This window comes from Vanacampus margaritifer, chromosome 5 (genome assembly GCF_051991255.1).
Source record: "Vanacampus margaritifer isolate UIUO_Vmar chromosome 5, RoL_Vmar_1.0, whole genome shotgun sequence".
Classification (NCBI taxonomy): domain Eukaryota; kingdom Metazoa; phylum Chordata; class Actinopteri; order Syngnathiformes; family Syngnathidae; genus Vanacampus; species Vanacampus margaritifer.
Window position 1 is genome coordinate 25,076,714 of NC_135436.1, and position 20,666 is coordinate 25,097,379.

The following is a 20,666-nucleotide window of genomic DNA, read 5'->3' on the forward strand; positions in this document are numbered from 1 at the left end:
TAAGAGAGAAAGAAAGAGAGAGTAAGAGAGAAAGCGAGAGAAACAAAGAGAGAGATAGTAAGAGAGAAAGAAAGAGAGAGAGCAAGAGAGAAAGAAAGAAAGAAAGAGAGCAAGAGAAAGAAAGAAAGAGCGAGAGAAAGAAAGAAAGAAAGAGAGCGAGAGAAAGAAAGAAAGAGTGTAAGAGAGAGAGAAAGAAAGACAGACAGAAAGAAAGAGAGAGGTCGCAATTACGGTTCTTTTTCAAAATTGTTCAGCCATACAATACAGTATGTCTGCAAGAGCAATGATACGAGAGAAAGCGCGCTTCATTCGGCATGGATTTCCCTGGCGCTACCATTTGTTGTCCATGGTCCGCATGGAACCCAATCCAAAGTTTTCCGAAGAGAGGCCCTCAGATTGCCACAATTTCATAGCTCCTCGCAAAAAAAAGGAATGCTGAGACAAGGATGAATGGCCTCATCTCCATTTCATGTTGAAAGTCGTGAGCCTTCCTGCTTCTCCCGGGATGGACCCTGCGGCCAGCTGTGGACCGCAACTTGTCCCCTTCTCCTCTGTCCATGTGTTCTATTTTGGGAAAATGTCAAGATCATTTGAGATGGGGGGGGGGGGGACAAAACCCATATGGCGCAATGAGATACATTTGACAGTATATTGAGCGATCGTTACCCGACACCTTTGCATTCGTCAAATGCCGTCGTCATTGCACGCGTCTACATGGGCATTAAAAGCTACATATTGATCTGGATTGATTCCAGATTTGGCATGAATTGAAACTTAATATGGAAAATGTATGTGATCATGTTCCAAATGTAAAACTACCAGATCTTATCTTATTTGAAGGAATGTGCCATGTGAGTGCAGGGTCAAAAGCTGTAGCGTCCAGGATGATCCGGATCAGATCCAGATTGTGTGCTTTAACGCAACGTACAAAGTAATGTAAATATTGCTGAACATGTTCTGACTCTCTTCTGTGCAAGGTGCAAATCTTATCTAATTTAATTAAAATCAGCCTTTGAATGCAGGATCAAAAGCTCTAATGTTAAACCAGATGTGATCTGGATTTAATCCAGATTATGCCTTTAAATTTTCCTAAATCGAATTTAACAGATGCTACTATGAGCTTTAGTAAAAATGTGCTGTGTGTTTGCACGATCAGAGCCTGTCATGTCAAACTAAATATGATCCAGATCTGATCCTGATTGTGCAGATCTGGCATGGATAGAAACTTAATATGGAAAATTTATCTGAACATGTTCAAATGCAAAACTATTTATCAGATTTTATCTGATTTGGGGGAATGTGCCATGTGTGTGCAGGGACAGAAGCTGTAACGTCCAGGATGATCGGGATCAGATCCGGATTGTACTCCTGAACATGTTCTGACTCTCTACTGTGCAAGGTATTAGACAAATCTTATCTAATTTAATGAAAAGAAGCCTTTCGAATGCAGGGGGGTCAAAAGCTTCTAATGTTACACCAAATATGATCTGGATTTAATCCAGATCATGCATTTGGCTGCAAATTAAAAGTTCTTCTGATTCTAATCTAGATGCCACTAAGATTTAGTCAATTGTGCTATGTGTATGCACAATCAGTCTTGTCAATCTGAATATGATCCGGATTTGATCCCGATTGTGCATTTTGGATGAATTAAAATATTTTTTTTTATCTGATTTATTTGAATAAATTGTTATAGCATTTTAAACATAGGTCCATCATCTGATCATATTGGTGATCGATTATCGCTGTTCAATTTATCCAATTTGATAAAAAAAAAAAGAGGGTTTGGATTTGCAATCTCAATGGCGCTAGCAAACCAAGGTTGATCCAGATCTGAGCCAGACTGCATTAGGCCGCAAATAAAATGCAACATAGGAAATTCCATTTAACACCATCAAGCACTTCTGTCATCAAATCTGATCGTGAGGATTCTTTGAAATGCAAAAATGTCAGCAGCCTTTAAATGAACGCATCACAGTCATTCCCGACTTCACACGGCAGTAACATCCAATCCCGCATGTATAATGAGCAAAAAAAAACTGGCACGTGTTGAATGACTTTTAAGTATTCTGGCGGGCTCACATCAACGCGTGTTGAAGAATTCCATTTGGCATTTTGCCACAGACTGCCTGTGATTTACTGTGTCCTTACCTTGGGCGCATGTACCAGCACAATTATTTATATCAGCAAAAAAAGGGCTTGCTGGTGTCGCACTGCTGATTATGAATTAATGCTGCATGGCGCTATTATTAAATTCTGCTCTGGAAGGCAGGCGGAAAAAGAGGCTGCTCTTCATTCTCAGAGTCGCACGATTTACGTTTAGCAACATCGCCTCCTATGAAAAAAAAAAATGAAAGAAAAATAACCCAGCAAAACTAATGGGGTGAGAATATAATTTCATGCTAGAGTATTCAAGATGAATATTTGTCGTGACACTTGTATATTCTGGCCGCAGCCTCGACAAACACACAACGAAGTGACATATTCATTATGCCGGCGCCAGGGGGTGACCTTTGAAATTCATTCTCTTCTTGCACACAGATTAGATGGGGGGGGGGGGGTATGCCAGCCTATTAGTTTGTTTATCAATCAAGTGCACCTGGATAATTGTACTGCAGGATCTATGTTTCACTGTAATGTAATTATTGGGACAAAAATCAAAAGCTGTAGCACTGCGGCCGATTAGCATGCGGCGAGCAACTCCAGCGGCCGTCTCTTCATTTCTGAGGAGCGCCACGGTCCAAATCATATTTTCTCTGGAGCGATATGAGCGACCAATACGGACATAATGCGCACGTCAGACGCTATCAGACCGATCCAAGTGACGCTGTCACATCTCTGCAGCGTGTGCGTGTTAGCACAAAAGCAGATTTTATTAGAGATGCCGCGGCGCCTTTAGGCAGGGCGGAGGATGGGACATTCATTTCTTTATTTGCGACGATGAAAACTTAGCATTCAACTGCACCAGTAAAGTGGAAAAGGGTGAAGGAATGACAGACTGATTTTTACAGTGATTTTTCACCTATTAGGGTTGAACCATTTTGAAAAATTATTCAAGTTCAATCCCCCTCCCCGTCAATATTGTACGATGACATATTAGGGCCACATATATATATTTTTTTCGAATGTTATAGCATTCTGCGGAACCATATTTTGTTGCATATACCCATTGTTAAGAGTTGAATAATTGCATAGGCTACTAGCGGCTTATCAAGTTTTTGGTTGAATTCTGAAGCATTTCGAAAATACAGGGATGGGAATAATCCACGTGTCATCGACTAAACTATGCCAAGTTCCCTCCAAGCCATTGTTTTTTTTTTTTCTGCTACCAAAATGAAAGATACAACTTGTCGAGATGCGGTCCAACCAGTAGCAAAATCTCCGTTTTTATTTCCGGGTAAGCTGCTACGTCAACGCTTAGAAATATGGGCACGCTGGCAACCGATCGTTTCACATTACTGTGTGACTCTTCAGACTGAGTAAGTGCAGTGTGAAATGGGGTTATGTAACTCACATGATAGGCACATTTACACCGGATGCCCTACCTGATGGAACCCACCCTTTTTTTTCTCCCCCCGTAGGTGGGCCAGTTTTTATTTCCGGGTAAGCTGCTATGTCAATGCTTAGAAATATAGGCACGCTGGCAACCGATCATTTCGTGTTAGTGTGACTCTTCACACCGAGTAAGTGCAGTGTGAAATGGGGTTATGTAACATGATAGGCACATTTACACCGGATGCCCTACCTGATGCAAGCCACCCTTTTTTTTTTTTTTTTCGTAGGTGGGTCAGTTTTTATTTCCAGGTAAGCTGCTACGTCAACGCTTAGAAATATGGGCACGCTGGCAACCGATCATTTCGCATTACTATGTGACTCTTCACACTGAGTAAGTGCAGTGTGAAATGGGGTTATGTAACTCACATGATAGGCACATTTACATCGGATGCCCTACCTGATGCAACCCACCCTTTTTTTTTTCCCCGTAGGTGGGCCAGTTTTTATTTCCGGGTAAGCTGCTATGTCAACGCTTAGAAATATAGGCACGCTGGCAACCGATCATTCCGCGTTACTGTGTGACTCTTCACACCGAGTAAGTGCAGTGTGAAATGGGGTTATGTAACATGATAGGCACATTTACACCGGATGCCCTACCTGATGCAAGCCACCCTTTTTTTTTTTTTTCGTAGGTGGGTCAGTTTTTATTTCTGGGTAAGCTGCTATGTCAACGCTTAGAAATATAGGCACGCTGGCAACCGATCATTTCGCGTTACTGTGTGACTCTTCACACCGAGTAAGTGCAGTGTGAAATGGGGTTATGTAACTCACATGATAGGCACATTTACACCGGATGCCCTACCTGGTGCAACCCACCCTTTCCCCCCCCCCCCCCATAGGTGGGCCAGTTTTTATTTCCGGGTAAGCTGCTATGTCAACGCTTAGAAATATGGGCACGCTGGCAACCGATCATTTCGCGTTAGTGTGACTCTTCACACCGAGTAAGTGCAGTGTGAAATGGGGTTATGTAACATGATAGGCACATTTACACCGGATGCCCTACCTGATGCAAGCCACCCTTTTTTCTTTTTTTTTCGTAGGTGGGTCAGTTTTTATTTCCGGGTAAGCTGCTACGTCAACGCTTAGAAATATGGGCACGCTGGCAACCGATCATTTTGCATTACTATGTGACTCTTCATACTGAGTAAGTGCAGTGCAGTGCATTTCTGACAATTTGATTCTTTTAGTCAGTTCTAAGGATCCAATCAAATAATCGTCCCTTGCTTCATTCAGCCCAAACTGGAGCAACTCTGTCATTGGTCGGGCTAGACATAACAGGACAATTCATACCTCCGCGCGCGGAGCTTTTTACAACAGGAATTTGGGATTCCCCCGGCGTGCACGTCGAGGGGCAGCGAGCCAAGCGCTCCCCCAGCTGGCATACAAAATTAGCCTTGGCATTAATATGGAGATAACGCCTTACAACTCATTAAACACAAGTCCTCTTGATAAGCACAAGGGGGGGGGGGGGGGGGTGAGTAGACAAATCCGACATTGCGATCGGGAAGATATCGTTGTTAAGAGTACGAACGTGCATAAAAATAATAACAAATCCTCGGAAAAGAGCGTTGATGAAGCACAAGGGAACTTGCATAAAGCACAAGTTGCGCAGGAGAATCGCTTCGGCAACAAGGAGATGTGAAGGTTAAGCACAGCCCATCCCTCATCCTCCTCCTCTCTCTCTCTCTAATTACTGCGTGAGAGGAGCTGCCTAGTGACTGCAAACCAAATCTTTGCTGTCAAATATTGTGCAAGCAATCATGGATGGATGGAGAAACTGTCTTGGCGGCAGCTTTCAAGTTGAAACCATCCTTTGTACAATTAAAGAGTAGAGTGGAGCGCAAATGGAATTCAATTATTAAACCCCCCGCAAGTCCCAAAAACCCTTAACACCTGACTCGAGTCATGCGCCAGGCAATATGGTTTCACTCTAGTCCTGCAATCTCTACTAGCTGCGTAATGCAGCAGGATAATATGGTGGCTCGTTTGCAAGCAAACTTCTGTGAAAACTGCTGAAAATGTCCTTCAATTTATCCAAATATCAATACCACTCTGTATCGTGTTTTGCCACACTACCTAGCCAGGCGTAGCTCGTTGCTAGCTAGCTGGAGTGGAGCATGTAGCACCAAGGTTTCCCCGTGAAATGTATCTTCTGCCCAGATTTAATCATAACGGTTTTAATTTCCTCATCTCCCCAGTAGAGCTTTGTTCTGCGGCTGTATCCTTGTGAGTGTTATCGCAATTTCTGCCAGGTGCAGTCATGACTGAATAACCTCCTATATTCCTCAAATGGGCTTTGGGTTTGAATGATGTCCTTGAGTTTTATCTCATGTCCGGTCAACTCCGGTTGAACTGTTTACTGGAAACTGTGTGGTACCGCCCTTCAAGATAGTATAAGAATATTGTAAGTCCTCTGTAATCTCCGCACTTGTGAGAGGCTACAGCCATTGTCTGTAACTCACTTGTGCCCGGTATAAAAGCTTTGAAGGAACTGTTCATCGATCTCCAGCCTGTATTCAGATAATCGACAGTCTCCCTACCCGAAAGAAAACAAACACGCGGAGGAAAAGATCTACTCCACAACACCCGCTAGCAGCCGAACAACGGAAAGAAGCGAGGATGGGTGACAGCGCAACAGTTCTTTTTTGTGGCCACAATCTATGATGTCTTGATGCTAATGTTAGACCCTGTATAGTTATGCTCGTGGCACATACAGAGAGTCCGCTAACTTGTTTTCAGGTTTAGTCACGTGATGTTCCATTGTTGTATACCAGCAATAGGCTATACTTTCCAGACCCTACTCTCTTGTTCAAATCCAACAAAATGGTGTCCTCAGTTTACGACCGAGTTCCATTCCTAGACTAGTGTAGTCCAAAGTCAGGAAATAAAATAAAAATAAAAAACACTTTTACACTCTAAATATAAAAGGATCAAATTGAAAAACAGCATGTACACTAGCGTGTGTGTCACAAATCCTACCATCTTAGTTATAAAAATATCAATAGATCATTTCATCTTAAGGACACTATCTGAAATCAGCAAACAAGTAACAGGATTGGGAAAAAATTTGCAAAATATATTAGCCCGACAATGTTTTGACCCAAGGGATGCAAAACGGCTATCAAATGATAGATCTCAAAAATCCAATTCAAAGTTTGCTGCCCCCAAAAATTAAAAGCGTTAAAACGTAATCTCATCAGGCCAAGTTTGTGTCACGCTTCGTAAAGTTGTCCAATAGATGTAATCAGTTGGTAAGTTTGTCCGATTGTCATCGCTCGCAAGCTGGCGGGGCTGTTTCGGGACGGGGCCATACTCGTTTCACCGTCGTTTTCCCCAAATAAATAGTTTGGGTTTTAATTGGGAGCAGTAAGTGCAGGCGCGGCGCCGCGGGTCGTCTCTGCTTTGGCTTAACGTGGATGCCTCAAGATGCGTTTTGTCACCCTTTTGTGTACGGTTTATACACGCACGTATACACACCAACAACAAGTAACACAATTACAGAGATGTTGAAATAATAGATGTCTGCCTTCCTGCTGTCAATCATAAGACAATTCAGCACAATGCTTCCAATTGGCGCTAAATTAGCATTTAAGTCTGAATAACCTCACATTCAGCCTGGCGACGACATGAGAAATGAGGCGTGCCGTGTTTCGTAATGCAACAATGCAGCTAAATGAACACAAAGAGCTTTGCTATTTGTTTGTAACTTCCTGCTTACAATTTCTTATTTAATCAACGTGTATTCTTTTTCAAATGGGTAGCAAAAATCCACAAAATGTTCCAGGGTTGTAATTATCACAAAACGTATTGACCGCACACACAAAGTTTGGAGTAATGGATAAAAATGAATTGATTGCGTGGAATTGACAGTTGATTAACCTCATCTGAAAGCTGTTTTATTTTTATTGTGAGTCAATTGGATCCTTGTCAGTTTGTTGGCTACGTTTGCAAAAGTGACGTTTTTGTTGAGGAGCTAGTATTGCTATAGCTACATGGCGCTTTGGTGTTTATGCGCATTAAGAGGCAACGTTTTTGCTACAGCCCCATATTTTTATTTTATTTTTTATTTTTATTTTTTTGAGTGGAGAACGTCAGGGCTTTTGGACTGTCCGCGATGGTACCCGTGGGAGGAGCTGCGACGAAGAATGTCATCAACGATTTTGTTGGCCATTTCCCAGTGTAGCATGTTGTTGTGTACAATGCGCTAGGCTATATAAATCAAGTTGAGTTGAACAGTAAGCCGCACATGCTTTGTGGTGACTGAAAGCTACAACACAGCGTAGTGTACGTGCAGCCTTCACGAGTAAAAAATTCTTCAACTGTCGTTATGGGTGCTTTTGGCTCTGCTCTACCTCAACAACAAGCCACTCTAGTATTAACGTTTTGCCTCTGGTTGCCATAGTAATGAAAGCCAGTCGCTGTTGGCCTAGCAGTGTAGTGTCGCTTGCATGCATGAGATGAGGCTGGGACTTCAAAACTGGTTGACAAGAAATTGGGTGTTCCATGGGTAATTTTGACAAAAGAATGGAACTATTTTAAGTCGTGGGGGAAAAAAAGAAATATTTTAGCATTTAGAAGTTAGAACGTGATTCAATTCTCCCTCCCCCTCTCTCCTGTACAACATTAGCATTAAGCTAGCTGGCTTGTGGCTAACTGCTAAGCTATGTGGTTGTTTAAATACACAAGGTATAATTCTTTTTGTTTGGTTTGTCAGCAAACTTCAACTGGGAGTGGCAATGAACATTTTGAAGTCAATATTTAGCATTAGCATTAAGCTAGCTGACTTGTGGTTAACTGTCAAGCGAATTTCTTTGAGGTGGAATCATCCTGACAATTCCAGACGCTGTCAGGGTAAAGAAGATGGAAAATGACACAGCTTTCTTTGCTCGATCCGGTTTTATTTTGATAACAAGCTTGTGTCCGAAAATGGCAATGTTACTGCTTTAATGAAAATGCAAACGTTTTGTCACCCAGATACCTCTGAAACGATTGAAATCACTCATACGAATCTTAAATATCTGGCCAAGCTGAGACGAGAATTGTCCCACTAACCAACTCTAAATTTACTTTAAAGTGGAGAAAAAAAAGAAAGGTAACAAAATGTTGAATCTTTTTACATTTGAAATACTGTACAACACATTACAACTTTTGCCGCACACCAACAAATCACCGGCCAATCCAATTCTAAACGAAGGACCGTTTCCAATAAATGGCCAACTTTTACATTCCTCTGTCTTCATTCAGTGCCCGCATTATATTTTCCTGTAAAACTTTGAGCACAGCCTCTTTATAATCTACTTGCATTCATCGCCGGGTTGTACTTGTTACTACAAGTTTCCTTTCCTCCGAAGGACTCTTGTGGCTAAGATTTATTGGAATAGACTGATTTGTGACGAACGAAGCACCTAATCACACACGGGTACTGTATATACACTGCAGGTACTTACAGTCCCACGCAGCCACTTCAACATAAATCCCAGACTGGCCTTGAACCAGCATATACGAAGGAAGAGGTGGCGCACACTCACTAATCTGTACGCACCCCAAGGTCCTCTTAAAGCCACACTTTCCAAGCAGTTGTGGTAAAAAATGAAAAAAATCTGCCAACTGATATAGGGTGGCTGGCGCTAGGCTATGATTAGCTTCATAACAACTGATCCAGCCATGTTTCGTACGAGACATCGCTAATGACATGAAGTCAGTAAAGTTGATGTTTACGAAGTTGTTGTTTTTTTTGAAGACATAAAAGGGATACTGTTGGCAAAGCTTGTCAAGCAGATTTGTTATGACAAGGAAGAAAGTGAATCAGTCAGGTTACAATTTAACTTTTTTTTTTTTAAATATAGTTATTGTTTCAACATATATTTTAACAATTTGTTTGTACAAAAAGGCATGCCTTCTCATGAATGCTTCAAACCAATATAATATATTGTATTTGTAATTATAATTGAATGTTAGTGGAGATAATTATAACTGAATGTGTTTCTGATGCATTTGTATGAATAAAACACCTCCTTTCTAATAAACATCAAGTCCATAATTGCTTGCACTCTGCAGTAGAAAACATCAATGCCCACAGAAATGTAGCTTTTTGTCATAATTACTGCATTCATTTAGATTCATTTCTCTCACCAATAATGTGATTAAAAACGGCAAGATAGCTTTCCAGCAACAGGCTCGTTGTTTACCAAACCTGGTACAAAGCAGTGGAAAAGCTCAAAAATTCACATTTAACTCATTCATTGCCATTGACGGCTATAGACGTCAAAAATTCATTTGAACTATTTCTATTAGTTTAGCATCCCCCCCCCCCCACACACACACACACACACACTTTTGTTAACAAGAGTATGGAAACCTAAAAAAAAAAACAGATATAAAATTTGTGATTAATCCTGAGTTAACTAGTGAAGTCATGCGATTAATTACAATTAGAAAATTGAATCGCCTAACGCCCCTAATTTTTAATAATCTTTTCTTTTTTGTAATCTTTACTTTTTTAGAGATTACAAAAAAGAAAAGATCATTAAAAATTAGGGGTGTCAGGCGACTAAAATTTTTATATTTGTAATTAATCGCATGACTTGTTTATTTTATGGGCATTTATTTTGAGGCATTTTGCACTCTACCAACACTGTTGTATGGACGCTTTAAACGAAGTTTCGTTGTTCCCTTGTGACAATGACAATAAACATTCTGAATCTGACATCACTAGTTGTTTTTTTAAAGATTAAAAAAAGAAAAAGAAAAGATTCTTAAAAAATTAGGGGCGTCAGGCGATTACATTTTTTTATTGTAATTAATCACGTGACTTCACTAGTTAACTTACAATTAATCACAAATTGTATATCTGTTCTAAATGTACAATAAAACAAATCTAGGTTTTCATACTCTTGTTAACAAAAGTGTGTTTAGGGAGGGGGGGGGGGGGTGATGTTAAACTAACAGAAATAGTTCTAATGAATTTATGGCAGTGAATGAGTTAAAAGAAATAACATCAAATGTTAGCGATTGCTACGATGCTATTGCAGTCTCACTTTCCACTGTGGGGCGTCAAGCAGCCCTTCATTAAACCGCTTCACTCGGCGTTAGCAGTAGGTCAACAGGGGGCAAAGCGCAAAGCAATTGTCAGCTTAAATGTAGACATTAGTGAAGGTCTATTTTACACATTAGCCATCTTGCCAAAGGGTTAACACCAACGCGCAATACATGCAACGATCCTGACAAACTGAACAGGACTGGGTCAAATGGAGTCAGTTAGCTTTAGCTTCATTTAATCAAGCGTAGGTCCTAACCTCTCCAAAGTTTAAATACATCCCCTTTTTTTTTTCTTCTTACCTTCATATTGGACGGATAATTAACACGGATATCCTTATTGTATATTCTTCTCTGTTGCGTGGCAGTATCCCCTCCACGGGGTCCACCGTTGTGAGGCCTCCTGGCCGTCATTAGAAGATACACCTGGCTCTTCCTTTAGCCTCGCCCTACTCCTTCTCTGATTGGCCAGCTAGCTTCCTGACAGTCGCTATGCAACACACCTGCCATTAATTGCTCTTTGTGACTAATTGAGAGCAATTTAAGATAACTGCCCAATTGTGTTTGTTTATTTTGTGCCGATTTCAAGAAATTGTTGTTCTCTTTTTATCAGTTGTTTCTGTCATGGTAATAATGAACTAATTTAAATACATTTTAAATTGTATTTGCATCTCTTCTAATGTAAGAAAGAAGAGTCTATTAGCTTCCCAACTTAACTCATTCACTGCCATCGACGGCTATAGACGTCAAAAATTCATTTGAACTATTTCTATTAGTTTAACATTTTTTCCCACTTTTATTAACAAAAGTATGAAAACCTAGAATTTTTTTGTATTAGAACAGATTTGTGATTAATCGTGAGTTAACTAGTGAAGTCATGCGATTAATTATGTTTAAAAACTGTAATCGCCAGACACCCGTAATTTTTAATAATCTTTTCTTTAAAAAAAAAAAAAATATATATATATATATATATATATATATATATATATATATATATATATATATATATATATATATATATATATTAAAAAAAATGTATTGTTTTTTTTTAAAGAAAAGATTATTAACACTTAGGGGCATCAGGGGCGAGTTAACTCACGATTAATCACAAATTTCATATCTGTTCTAAATGTACAAAAAATATATATATTCTAAAAATTCTAGGTTTTCATACTCTTGTTAACAAAAATGGAAAAAAATGTTAAACTCATAAAAATAGTGCAAATGAATTTTTGACGTCTATAGCTGACAATGGCAGTGAATGAGTTAATGGCTGTTTTTCTATATTTGCATGTATTTTCATTTCAATTTGAGAAAATTAACATGACATTTTATTATCTATTGTTTCTGTAATGGTAAAATGTTAAATGCTGCGAATAAGTTTACTTTATTAGCTTGAAAAAAAAAAAGCAAAATAAAATGACATTTAAAAGGTAGACCTTTTTTCTTGTTTTTTTTTTTGTCTTTTCATTAAAAAAAAACTGTGGGTAAGTATTATGTCTTGAGTCTTTTCATTTTTCTGTTCTTTTCCTGTACATTTTATATCAAAAAGGTCGAAATAGGTCAAACAAACATTTCGAATTTGCCAAAGTAAAACCAACACACGATGCATAATTTGATCTTCAGCTGTAAACCTCCAGTGAGAGAATATTTCTTTATTATATCTTGTCTCTCCTGTTATTTAGATCGTGTCAAAAATGTACGTAAATGCTGGTTTAGCCACTATTTATGTAATAAATGAACACCCGCAGAATGATTCCTCATGACATCGTACTCAGAACTGTTTTGACTTGGAAATGCCACTTACTGTCACATATCATTTGTGGTCAGTGAATGCAACGATTTGTAAGTGAGTAATTGGGCACAGAGAGCCAGTGCGTAGCAATTTAATTGATCATTTACGCATTTTCTCACTGTTTTTTTTTTTCTTTTTCCTTTCATTAATGACACAGCTGGGCCTTTTTTAGCAGTCGAGGGGAATGCTGGTTCTCAAAACAATGCTTATCTATAATTATATCGGTAGCCCTCATTATGGCAAACATATTATGATACATTACAAGTACGGCGATAGGATCATTTGCAAAACCTCAAACAGGAAGCCACCGCTTTTTATTAGGGGCATGGTGTTGATTGTCTTTTTTCCAGATAGACAAACATTTAAAGTTATTTTAGATAGATGGACAGTAGCACTTTTTAAACTTGAGTTCCTGCTTTACAAATATACATTTTCCTCACCGATTGTTTTTTTTTTTTCAATTTATGACGCATGTTGCCCTTTTTAGTAGCTGGGGTGAAAGCTGCTAACAAACGACCATTGTTCTCAAAACAAACAACTCTTATCTATAATTATATCCGTGGCCCCCATTACGGCAAACATATTATGATACATTACAAGTGCAACGATAGGATCATTTACAAAGCCTCATACGGGAAGCTGTTAGTATTTGTCGATGACACATCCCGACTGTTTCCATTAAGCAGCGGGTAATGACTTTATGGGATTAGCCGTGGAATAAGGGTCACCTCGCGTTATTCACGCTGAAATCCCGTCACTCGATGTGGCGTATTTGCGTGGACAAGACATTATTCCATCAACAACCTGTCCACGCAGCTGGGTAGAGAAACGATAGATTAAAAGTTAAGTCGAATGGAATTGTTCCAATTTAAAATTTATAGTGATAGGTAAAAAAATATATCTATAAAGGAAATGCCACATTGTACAACTACTGTATTAAAAAAATCATCCTTGAATCATATCGCACTCCATATATCAAGATGTATGAATCATCATATTCACATATACAGTAGCTAGCTAGATACTGTAGGTAGCAAGATAGCTAGCTAGACAGCTAGCTAGATAGCTAGATAGATATCTGTATAAGTAATACTGTTTAAGACATGCCTCACAACATAACACGTGAATGAGAATATTTGGTCAAAAGCATACTTTTAGGCAAACAAACATTCCCATCAAGTCTGTGTAACGTTGTACCTCCAAGAGGGACTCGTGAAGACTTTCAAGAAATGACAATTTTATACACCGGGAATGACTTAACCTGCTTTTGACAAAAAGTGCTCTGTTTGAAAGGTTTGACGAAAATAGGCAGGTATGTTCCTATTAGCTTTCAAAAAGGAGAAATTCAGACAGCCTCATTTGCCATCCAAAAAAAGAAAAAAATGGAGGTGAAAATCTCTTTTATCTGCAGTGTTTCCTCTGTCACAGAAATATTGGCCTGCTCGGTGGGCGGATGAGAGGAAAACATGTCTCGATGTAACCGTCTTTGCAGGAACGGGAAATCTGTTTCACACACTCTCACCTGAATTAATGGCCTACATACACAGTGCGCTGCGGAAACTGAGTTCACAGACTACATCAGTGGAATTTGTATGCCGAAACAATGGTGGGGCACCAATACCCTAAAGTGCTTATTATTATTTTTCTGTTAATCCTCTTCCAACTGCATTGTTATAAATCACACAGGCAATACAAACAAATACAATGCGCATGTAACAGATGCAGAGTTTAAAGGAACCGAATGGTTGAACAAATGTGACGTTTTTTGGGAGGGGGTCCAGAAAACAAAAACCCTCCAAGTTTGACTTTAGCCACAGGTGCTTCTTCTCAACTGTCAGCTTGTCTACCCGCAGTTGAGTGGAAGCATTTATGGATAAAGCCAAATTGTGACAGCGTTTTTTACTTTTTCATAAATCCCCTCCGCAGTCACTCCAGGTGTTCCCCAGGGCGCTATCCCGGGGCCCCTGCTTATCATCATCTACCTCCAACCCCTTGATGCTGAAGTTTATGCAAAGGCTATTACAGCCACCACCCGCTCATGATTCAGCAAGAACCAATTAAGAGGTATGGCGTCTACTCTATTCATTTTTCGAGGGAGAAACAGCACCATCTAGTGGCTCTGGTGTGTTGCTGGACTGCAACCCGTGCCCCTACAGCGGAGTCACAACTAGTGTATAGGGGTCTACACAAAAAGTCAACCAAACCTAGTGGAGTTGGTCCAGTGCCAGCCTGAATCCATTTGCAGCATTTGTTGGACACGCAGACCCGCCGGGCGACTTGGCAGTGTGATTGTCCCCAGGTGTTGTGAACATTCCAAGCTTATTCTCCACCCCCCTTATGCTCAGATGTGGGGATTAAACTCAGAGGAGAATCTCTACCCTCACTGCTGTGGGGAAAGGGGGGGTGGGGGGACAACGAGAGAGGTTCAAACACACTGACGATGTGTAGCCAATCAGCTTGGGTCTCTCCTTGAGCGCTGCTGTCCCCTCTGGGCCCATTGATCCAGGAAGAAATGCCTCTTTCTTCCCTCAGGGGCTCTAATACCTGCATGATGATTGCCACACTGTTGCCAGCAGCAGCAGCAGCAGCAGCAGGCACACAAATCCAGGACAACACGGAACTTGGCTCCATACAGCCCCCTGCTGGGCTCACTGCAATACAGCTGCTGCAAAAAAATTATAATCTGTTACTTTGGTTCATTACCATTAACCGTATCTGGGGAAAACCTTGTTCAGACCCCAAAAGTCACGAAAAAATCCGCCCCATTTCCAATATACGACTATAAATATATATATTTTTTAGAGGGGGGGGGCTAATATTCAGAGAAAAAAACTCACTTATTTATGAGATTTGTGACATTATAAAATGGCAAATTTGCGAAGAAGAAAAACTCACAAATTTACAAGAAATAAACTCGCAGGTGCGACAAAAAAAAAACTTGTGAGGAATAGACATATAGCCTACTTGGATGTTTATGTCAAGTCACGTGTGAAAAATGTCACAATTACCCGCGAGTTTTTTTCTCGCAAATTTGCCACTTTGTCAGAAATCTGCAAGTTTATTTCTCATCAATTTGTGAGGTTTTTTTTATCTTGCAAATGTTTCACTTTATAATGTCACAAATCCGTGCGAGCTTAGTTCTCATATTTTTTTCCCGTTTTTCCTCGCAATTTTGCCACTTTGTCATAAATCTGCAAGTTTTATTATTCCTTTCAATTTGTGAGGTTTTTATCTCGCAACTTTGCTACATTATAATGTCACAAATCCGCAATCTTATTTCTCGTAAACTTTTTCGTTTTTTTATTGCAAATGTGCCACTTTATGTCATAAATCTGCAAGTTTATTATTTCTCATAAATTTGTGTGGGGGATAGGGGGGGGGGTTTCTTGCAAATTTGCCACTTTGTCACAAATCCGTGATCTTATTGCTCGTAAACTTTTTAGGGTTTTTTTCCCGCAAATTGGCCACTTTGTCATAAATCTGCAAGTTTATTATTTCTCATAAATTTGTGTTTTTTTCTTGCATACCTGCCACTTTATGTCACAAATCCGTGAATTATATTTTGGAATTTTTTTTGTTTTATTTCTCGCAAATTTGCCACTTTATGTCCCAAATCTGTGAGCTTATTGCTGGTAAATTTTTGAGGGTTTTTTTTTCCCCTCGCAAATTTGCCACTTTGTCGCAAACATTTACGTTTTTCTCAGAATATTACCTCTCCCTCTAAAAAAAGTTTTTTAACATGGCCCTAATACGCCGTTGTATCAATCTACCGTACATGTCTAAAATTATATTTAAAATACATAAATAACTGCACTCTCACTTATTACATAATTACTTTCCTGTCCAGTTTTTGCCCGCTCTTAAGTAATAAATCTGCTCCAGTTCACTCCCCAACCTCATCCTCCCAGCTGAAGTCCTTTTCATCAGTCCCCTCTCCACAGTCACTCCAGGTGTGCCCCAGGGCTCTGTCCTGGAGCCCCTGCTTTTCATCATCCAGCGCCAACCCCTCGGCTATTTTCCATAAATGTAATATTCACTTTCATTGCTTCGCAGATGACACCCAGCTCCAGTACGATATTATAGAGTGCTATTTTCTCAAGACAAAATGTGTTGTTTGTTTTGGGAGGCTGGAACAGATTAATGACATGTCCATTCATTTTAATAAGGATGATCTGAGCTAGGGGTGATTTCAGTTATGAGGCAAACTAAACTCACAGGTTGGACCAACGTTATTTGACCTGTAATGACTTGAGATCTGTAACATCATTACTTCACAGCATGCCCGTTTCATCCCATACAAACTTCGTTTAGAAGTGATTAAGCAACTTCAAGAAGCATGAAGTGTTTGCGGCTGGTGACTTGGTGAGCGTATTTAGATTTTCTTCAAAATCCTTTTTTTTTCGCCCCATATTTAAGAACATTCAGGAGGTGTCAGCGACAAGGATATTGAAATGAGCACTTAAGGCAAGCAAGCACAACAGGAGCTTGTTAAGACAAAGTGAGGATGAGGCGGACTTGAATTCATTAAAATAGTGCCAGTAAACGTAATGTTGTAAGTAGAGAACCACAGTTAAAAAAAACTTCTTAACCGTTGTATATATATATATATATATATATATATATAATTGATGCCTCATTTGCATGTCATTAATTATAATATTAGCTGGTTGGCCGTCACAAACGTTGTGATTCTACTAGCTTTGAAGTAGGGCTAAATCATTTTGAAAAATATCGTAATTGTGATTCCCCCCACCCCACCCCCATTGCGATTTAATATGCATTTGTCTTTCAAGATCATCTTACCATTGATATATATTTTTAATAGGGCAGGGTTTTTAAAAGATCGAATAATCGATATTGATTCGATTTTCCTTTTCGAGCCTGGTATTGATTCATAAAACCATGAATCGATTATTTTAATAGCTTTTTCTCATAAATTCATAAGAAAATGGAACTTTAAAAGACAATTTGTATCTTACTTGTTTTCTTGAAATTTACTTTCACATGAATTTAAAAGTACTTTCTTACATTTATTTAATTAAAACCGGTCTTATTGCACTTTAATCACTATTATTATCTTTTAAATTTATATTTAAAATTATTGAATTAGAATTATAAAAAAAATGTTATCGCATCCTTGCTGATGTCTGTTTGTGATTATAACGTGTTACTTTCATTAATAAACTAAATCATTTAACCAGTTAATGCTTCTACAAAATTAAATTTGGAGTTTGTTTGTGGAGTTTTTATTTATATTTAATTAAGAATTGATGGTAAATAATTAATCAATGTCGGATTAAAGTGAAGTGAATCAAACGTGAAATCAAATCGATTGAGGAAATTAGAATTGATATCCAGTCCAAATTTTATTTATTTTTTAAATTTGATTTTTAAACATATTATCAGCAAAGCTCCTTACAGCACAGATGTATATAAATTCAGTAGGTTTAATATCGCAGAAATAACCAGTAGGCTTACATACGGTCTTGTCAGTGTATTTAGGATGTACACAGCAGCAAGATATCCAGTCCAATAAATTAAGTCCAGTCTGGCGAGCTGTCATCGTCGACGGTCATTCCCACCACGTGTCCAGCCTGTGAATGTGTACCCTCTGCTTGTAGTGATACTCTTTGAGCTGCTTCTTCAAGGCGTTGGGCACGGGCAGCGCGTTGATGCCGTCGTAGGTGGTGCGGCTGCTGACGACGGCGCGGCACAGCCTCTGCAGGCTGAAGGGCTGCGTGCGGTGCATGGGGAAGGACAGCAGCGGCTCGAAGAACATGCACGAGCTGGGGTCCTTGTAGTGCTCCACCAGGGCCGTGACGGTGGGCGCGTGGAAGACGCTGTGGTCTCGCACGTCGAAGCTGAAGTTGTGGTTCCACTGGTCCACGCGGGCGTGCAGCGAGCGGCCGTAGCGGCGGAAGCTGACCGAGAACAGGTAGTCCTCCTGGGCCGAGTCTCGCAACAGGAAGGTGCCCTCGGGCTTGCCGTCCAGGTGACCCTCCGCCTCGTAGCGGTCCATGACGCCCCAGTAGCAAGGCAGGTTGGTGATCTGCAGAAGGTCGGGGACCAAACAGTGGATGTAGTCGATCTGAGTGTGGACGTGCGGGGCGGCGTGGGGAGGTCTGGCTCTCGGGGTCGATTCCGGCTCGTCCAGAAGGGCGGCTCTAACGTCGCAGGAGGAAGAGGAGGAGGAGGAGGAGAAGGAGGAGGAGCAAGAGGACGCCACCACCTCATCGAGAGTGTCCAAACAGCTCTGCAAAAGGAGCTGGTGCTGCCGCTGGAGGAGAAGCTGCTTCTGCTCAGCTCCGGCCGCATCCGCCGCAGCATGCGCCAGCTTGGGGCCGCGCCGCCTGTGGAGCGCGGCGCCAGCCTGGGACGTCAACTCCAGAGTGTGGATCTCAGCGTTGGCCGGCGGCTCCACGCCGTGCTCGATGCTGATGCGCCGCCGCTCCCTCAGCCGGTCGTCCACGTCGTCCACCAGGCCGTTGGCGGCCGAGTCCAGCGCCGTGTGCTGCTTTATGAGATGCCACTTCTGAGCCAGCTCCGACCCCGCCGCGAACGGGCAGCTGTCCAACATCAGCTCGCTCAGGTGGATCTTCCGCCTGGATGATGCGCAACCTGCCGACAGGGACAACACCTGTGGGAGCGACGGCGCGCTCGCCACGCTGTGCGTCTTCATGGGGAAGCACTGCCCCACTGCGTCTTGGATTTTTTGCCGGAGCGTGCGACTGCTGCTGCCTTCGCTGACCGCCGACTCTGCTCCCAAAGCCAGACTGGACGTCGCCTCTTCTGAGGCTTCCTTACCGTGACATCGGCATGCCGCTCTCTGGGAGGAGGACGAGCTGCCTGTGGACTGGTCCCTGCCCTCCAACTCTTTTAAAAAGTCCCCATACTCAAAGCCGTCACTTACAGGCCGCTCGGCTGCCGGTTCGTGTGCGGTGAAGCCTTTCCACCTGCCCTGAGGAACTTTGTGCCCTCCGCCAGTGCCTCGTCTCTCCTCTGAACGACTCAGCCGCACCTTGGGCCTCGCTCCCTTTTCGCGCTCTTTTCGACGAGCCCCTGACTCCTCTGGTAGTGACATTGTGAACTAGGACAAGAAAAAAACAGTCTGACTCAGATCACAACATTATTAGTACAGTAGTACGAATTAGCACAACTTAGAAACTTCTGTGAGCTTTCAAAGTTGGTCACGTTACATGGGAAGTAAGTGCAGGGCTCAACCATTTTGAAAAAGTAATCTACAGTATTTGTGATTTTTCTTTCCTCCCCCCTGATGTACTCATTTTAAATATTGTCTCAAGCCTTTTTGCGTGGAATTTTCATGGACTATTCCGGCTTCCTGATATTGTCCATCGGTCTGATTGGTCTGATGCCTCTCGCCCAAGGTCAACTGGGATAGGCTCCAGCACACTGAACTGGAAAAACGGTATATAAAATAGATTCAGGTTCTAAATAATTCCCTTAGGTAAAAGTCCAACTTTGAATATTTCAAGTTTCTGCCCTTTTTCAACCTTACTGTATAAAATAGCATGAAGCCTGGATGAGTTACTCTAATTAAAATTGTTCAATTCTTATCTTTGCTCTGACGTGTTATAAGCTATATAAGCACACTTCCTAAATTGAAAAAGTAGAAACCACACAAAGCAATCGTTACGGTAAAATTTCAAACATATCTGAGCTAAGGCTAACGTAATGTCCCGTGAGTGGCCAGGAAGCTATTTGCTAGCACGACACGCTCATCGATTAAAAAATAATAATACAACAACAACAAAAAGCGTTGGCGTATTAGAGCGTAATGTGTGAACGTACCTTTGCTGGTCGTATTAAATTCAGCACTAAGAGGACTTTGGCTTCATCTTGGGTAAATTAATAACGGTGCCAAAAGGTGGCTAGCTCACAAACATTGAAGCCGCGCAACCCGGAAGTACTTTCAATGACGTAAACGTAGTACGACTAAAAATGAAGGGGAAAAAACTAGTTACTGTATTTATTTTGATCTGTATTTGTTCATGTTATCTTGAGTATTTGTTTCAATTATATTGATGTTGTATTGATTGTCTTTTGATGTTGATAGTCGTGTTGTCTGTTTGCAAAATAATAATAATACATAAAGTCTATAAATTTAATATTTTAGCGAAATTCCATATACATCAATCCAAAGTTAGTCATTCAAAACCTCTGTTTTTATATCTTGAAATGGAAAACAAACAATTACATAAATACTAAATTCTACCAACAAGAAACTATTAGTACTGCTTCATGTTCGTTTTTGTTTGTT

The 20,666-nt window shown here is 40.7% G+C and overlaps 2 protein-coding genes across 4 annotated transcripts in view; both read right to left on the reverse strand.

The window, feature by feature from the left end:
• The window catches only part of lrfn1 (leucine rich repeat and fibronectin type III domain containing 1), a 240,293-nt gene extending 229,275 nt beyond the window's left edge, over window positions 1–11,018 (reverse strand). For all 3 annotated transcript variants that reach the window (XR_013294218.1, XM_077566515.1, XM_077566514.1), the window contains exon 1: window positions 10,894–11,018. The gene's annotated coding sequence lies outside the window, so the exon portion shown is untranslated. The remainder of the gene's footprint in view (window positions 1–10,893) is intronic.
• A 6,723-nt stretch (window positions 11,019–17,741) lies between these two features.
• Window positions 17,742–20,327, reverse strand: socs9 (suppressor of cytokine signaling 9). The gene is made up of 2 exons (XM_077566952.1): window positions 20,198–20,327; window positions 17,742–19,475 (listed from the first exon to the last, which is right to left on the reverse strand). Exon 2 carries the CDS (start codon window positions 19,467–19,469, stop codon window positions 17,961–17,963), a length of 1,509 nt encoding a protein of 502 aa, XP_077423078.1. The 5' UTR covers window positions 19,470–19,475; window positions 20,198–20,327; the 3' UTR covers window positions 17,742–17,960.
• Window positions 20,328–20,666: the final 339 nt, after the last annotated feature.

What these genes read in the sequence shown, in the direction of transcription:
- socs9 (XM_077566952.1), bottom strand. Translation starts at nt 19,469, where the DNA reads ATGTCACTACCAGAGGAGTCAGGGGCTCGTCGAAAAGAGCGCGAAAAG.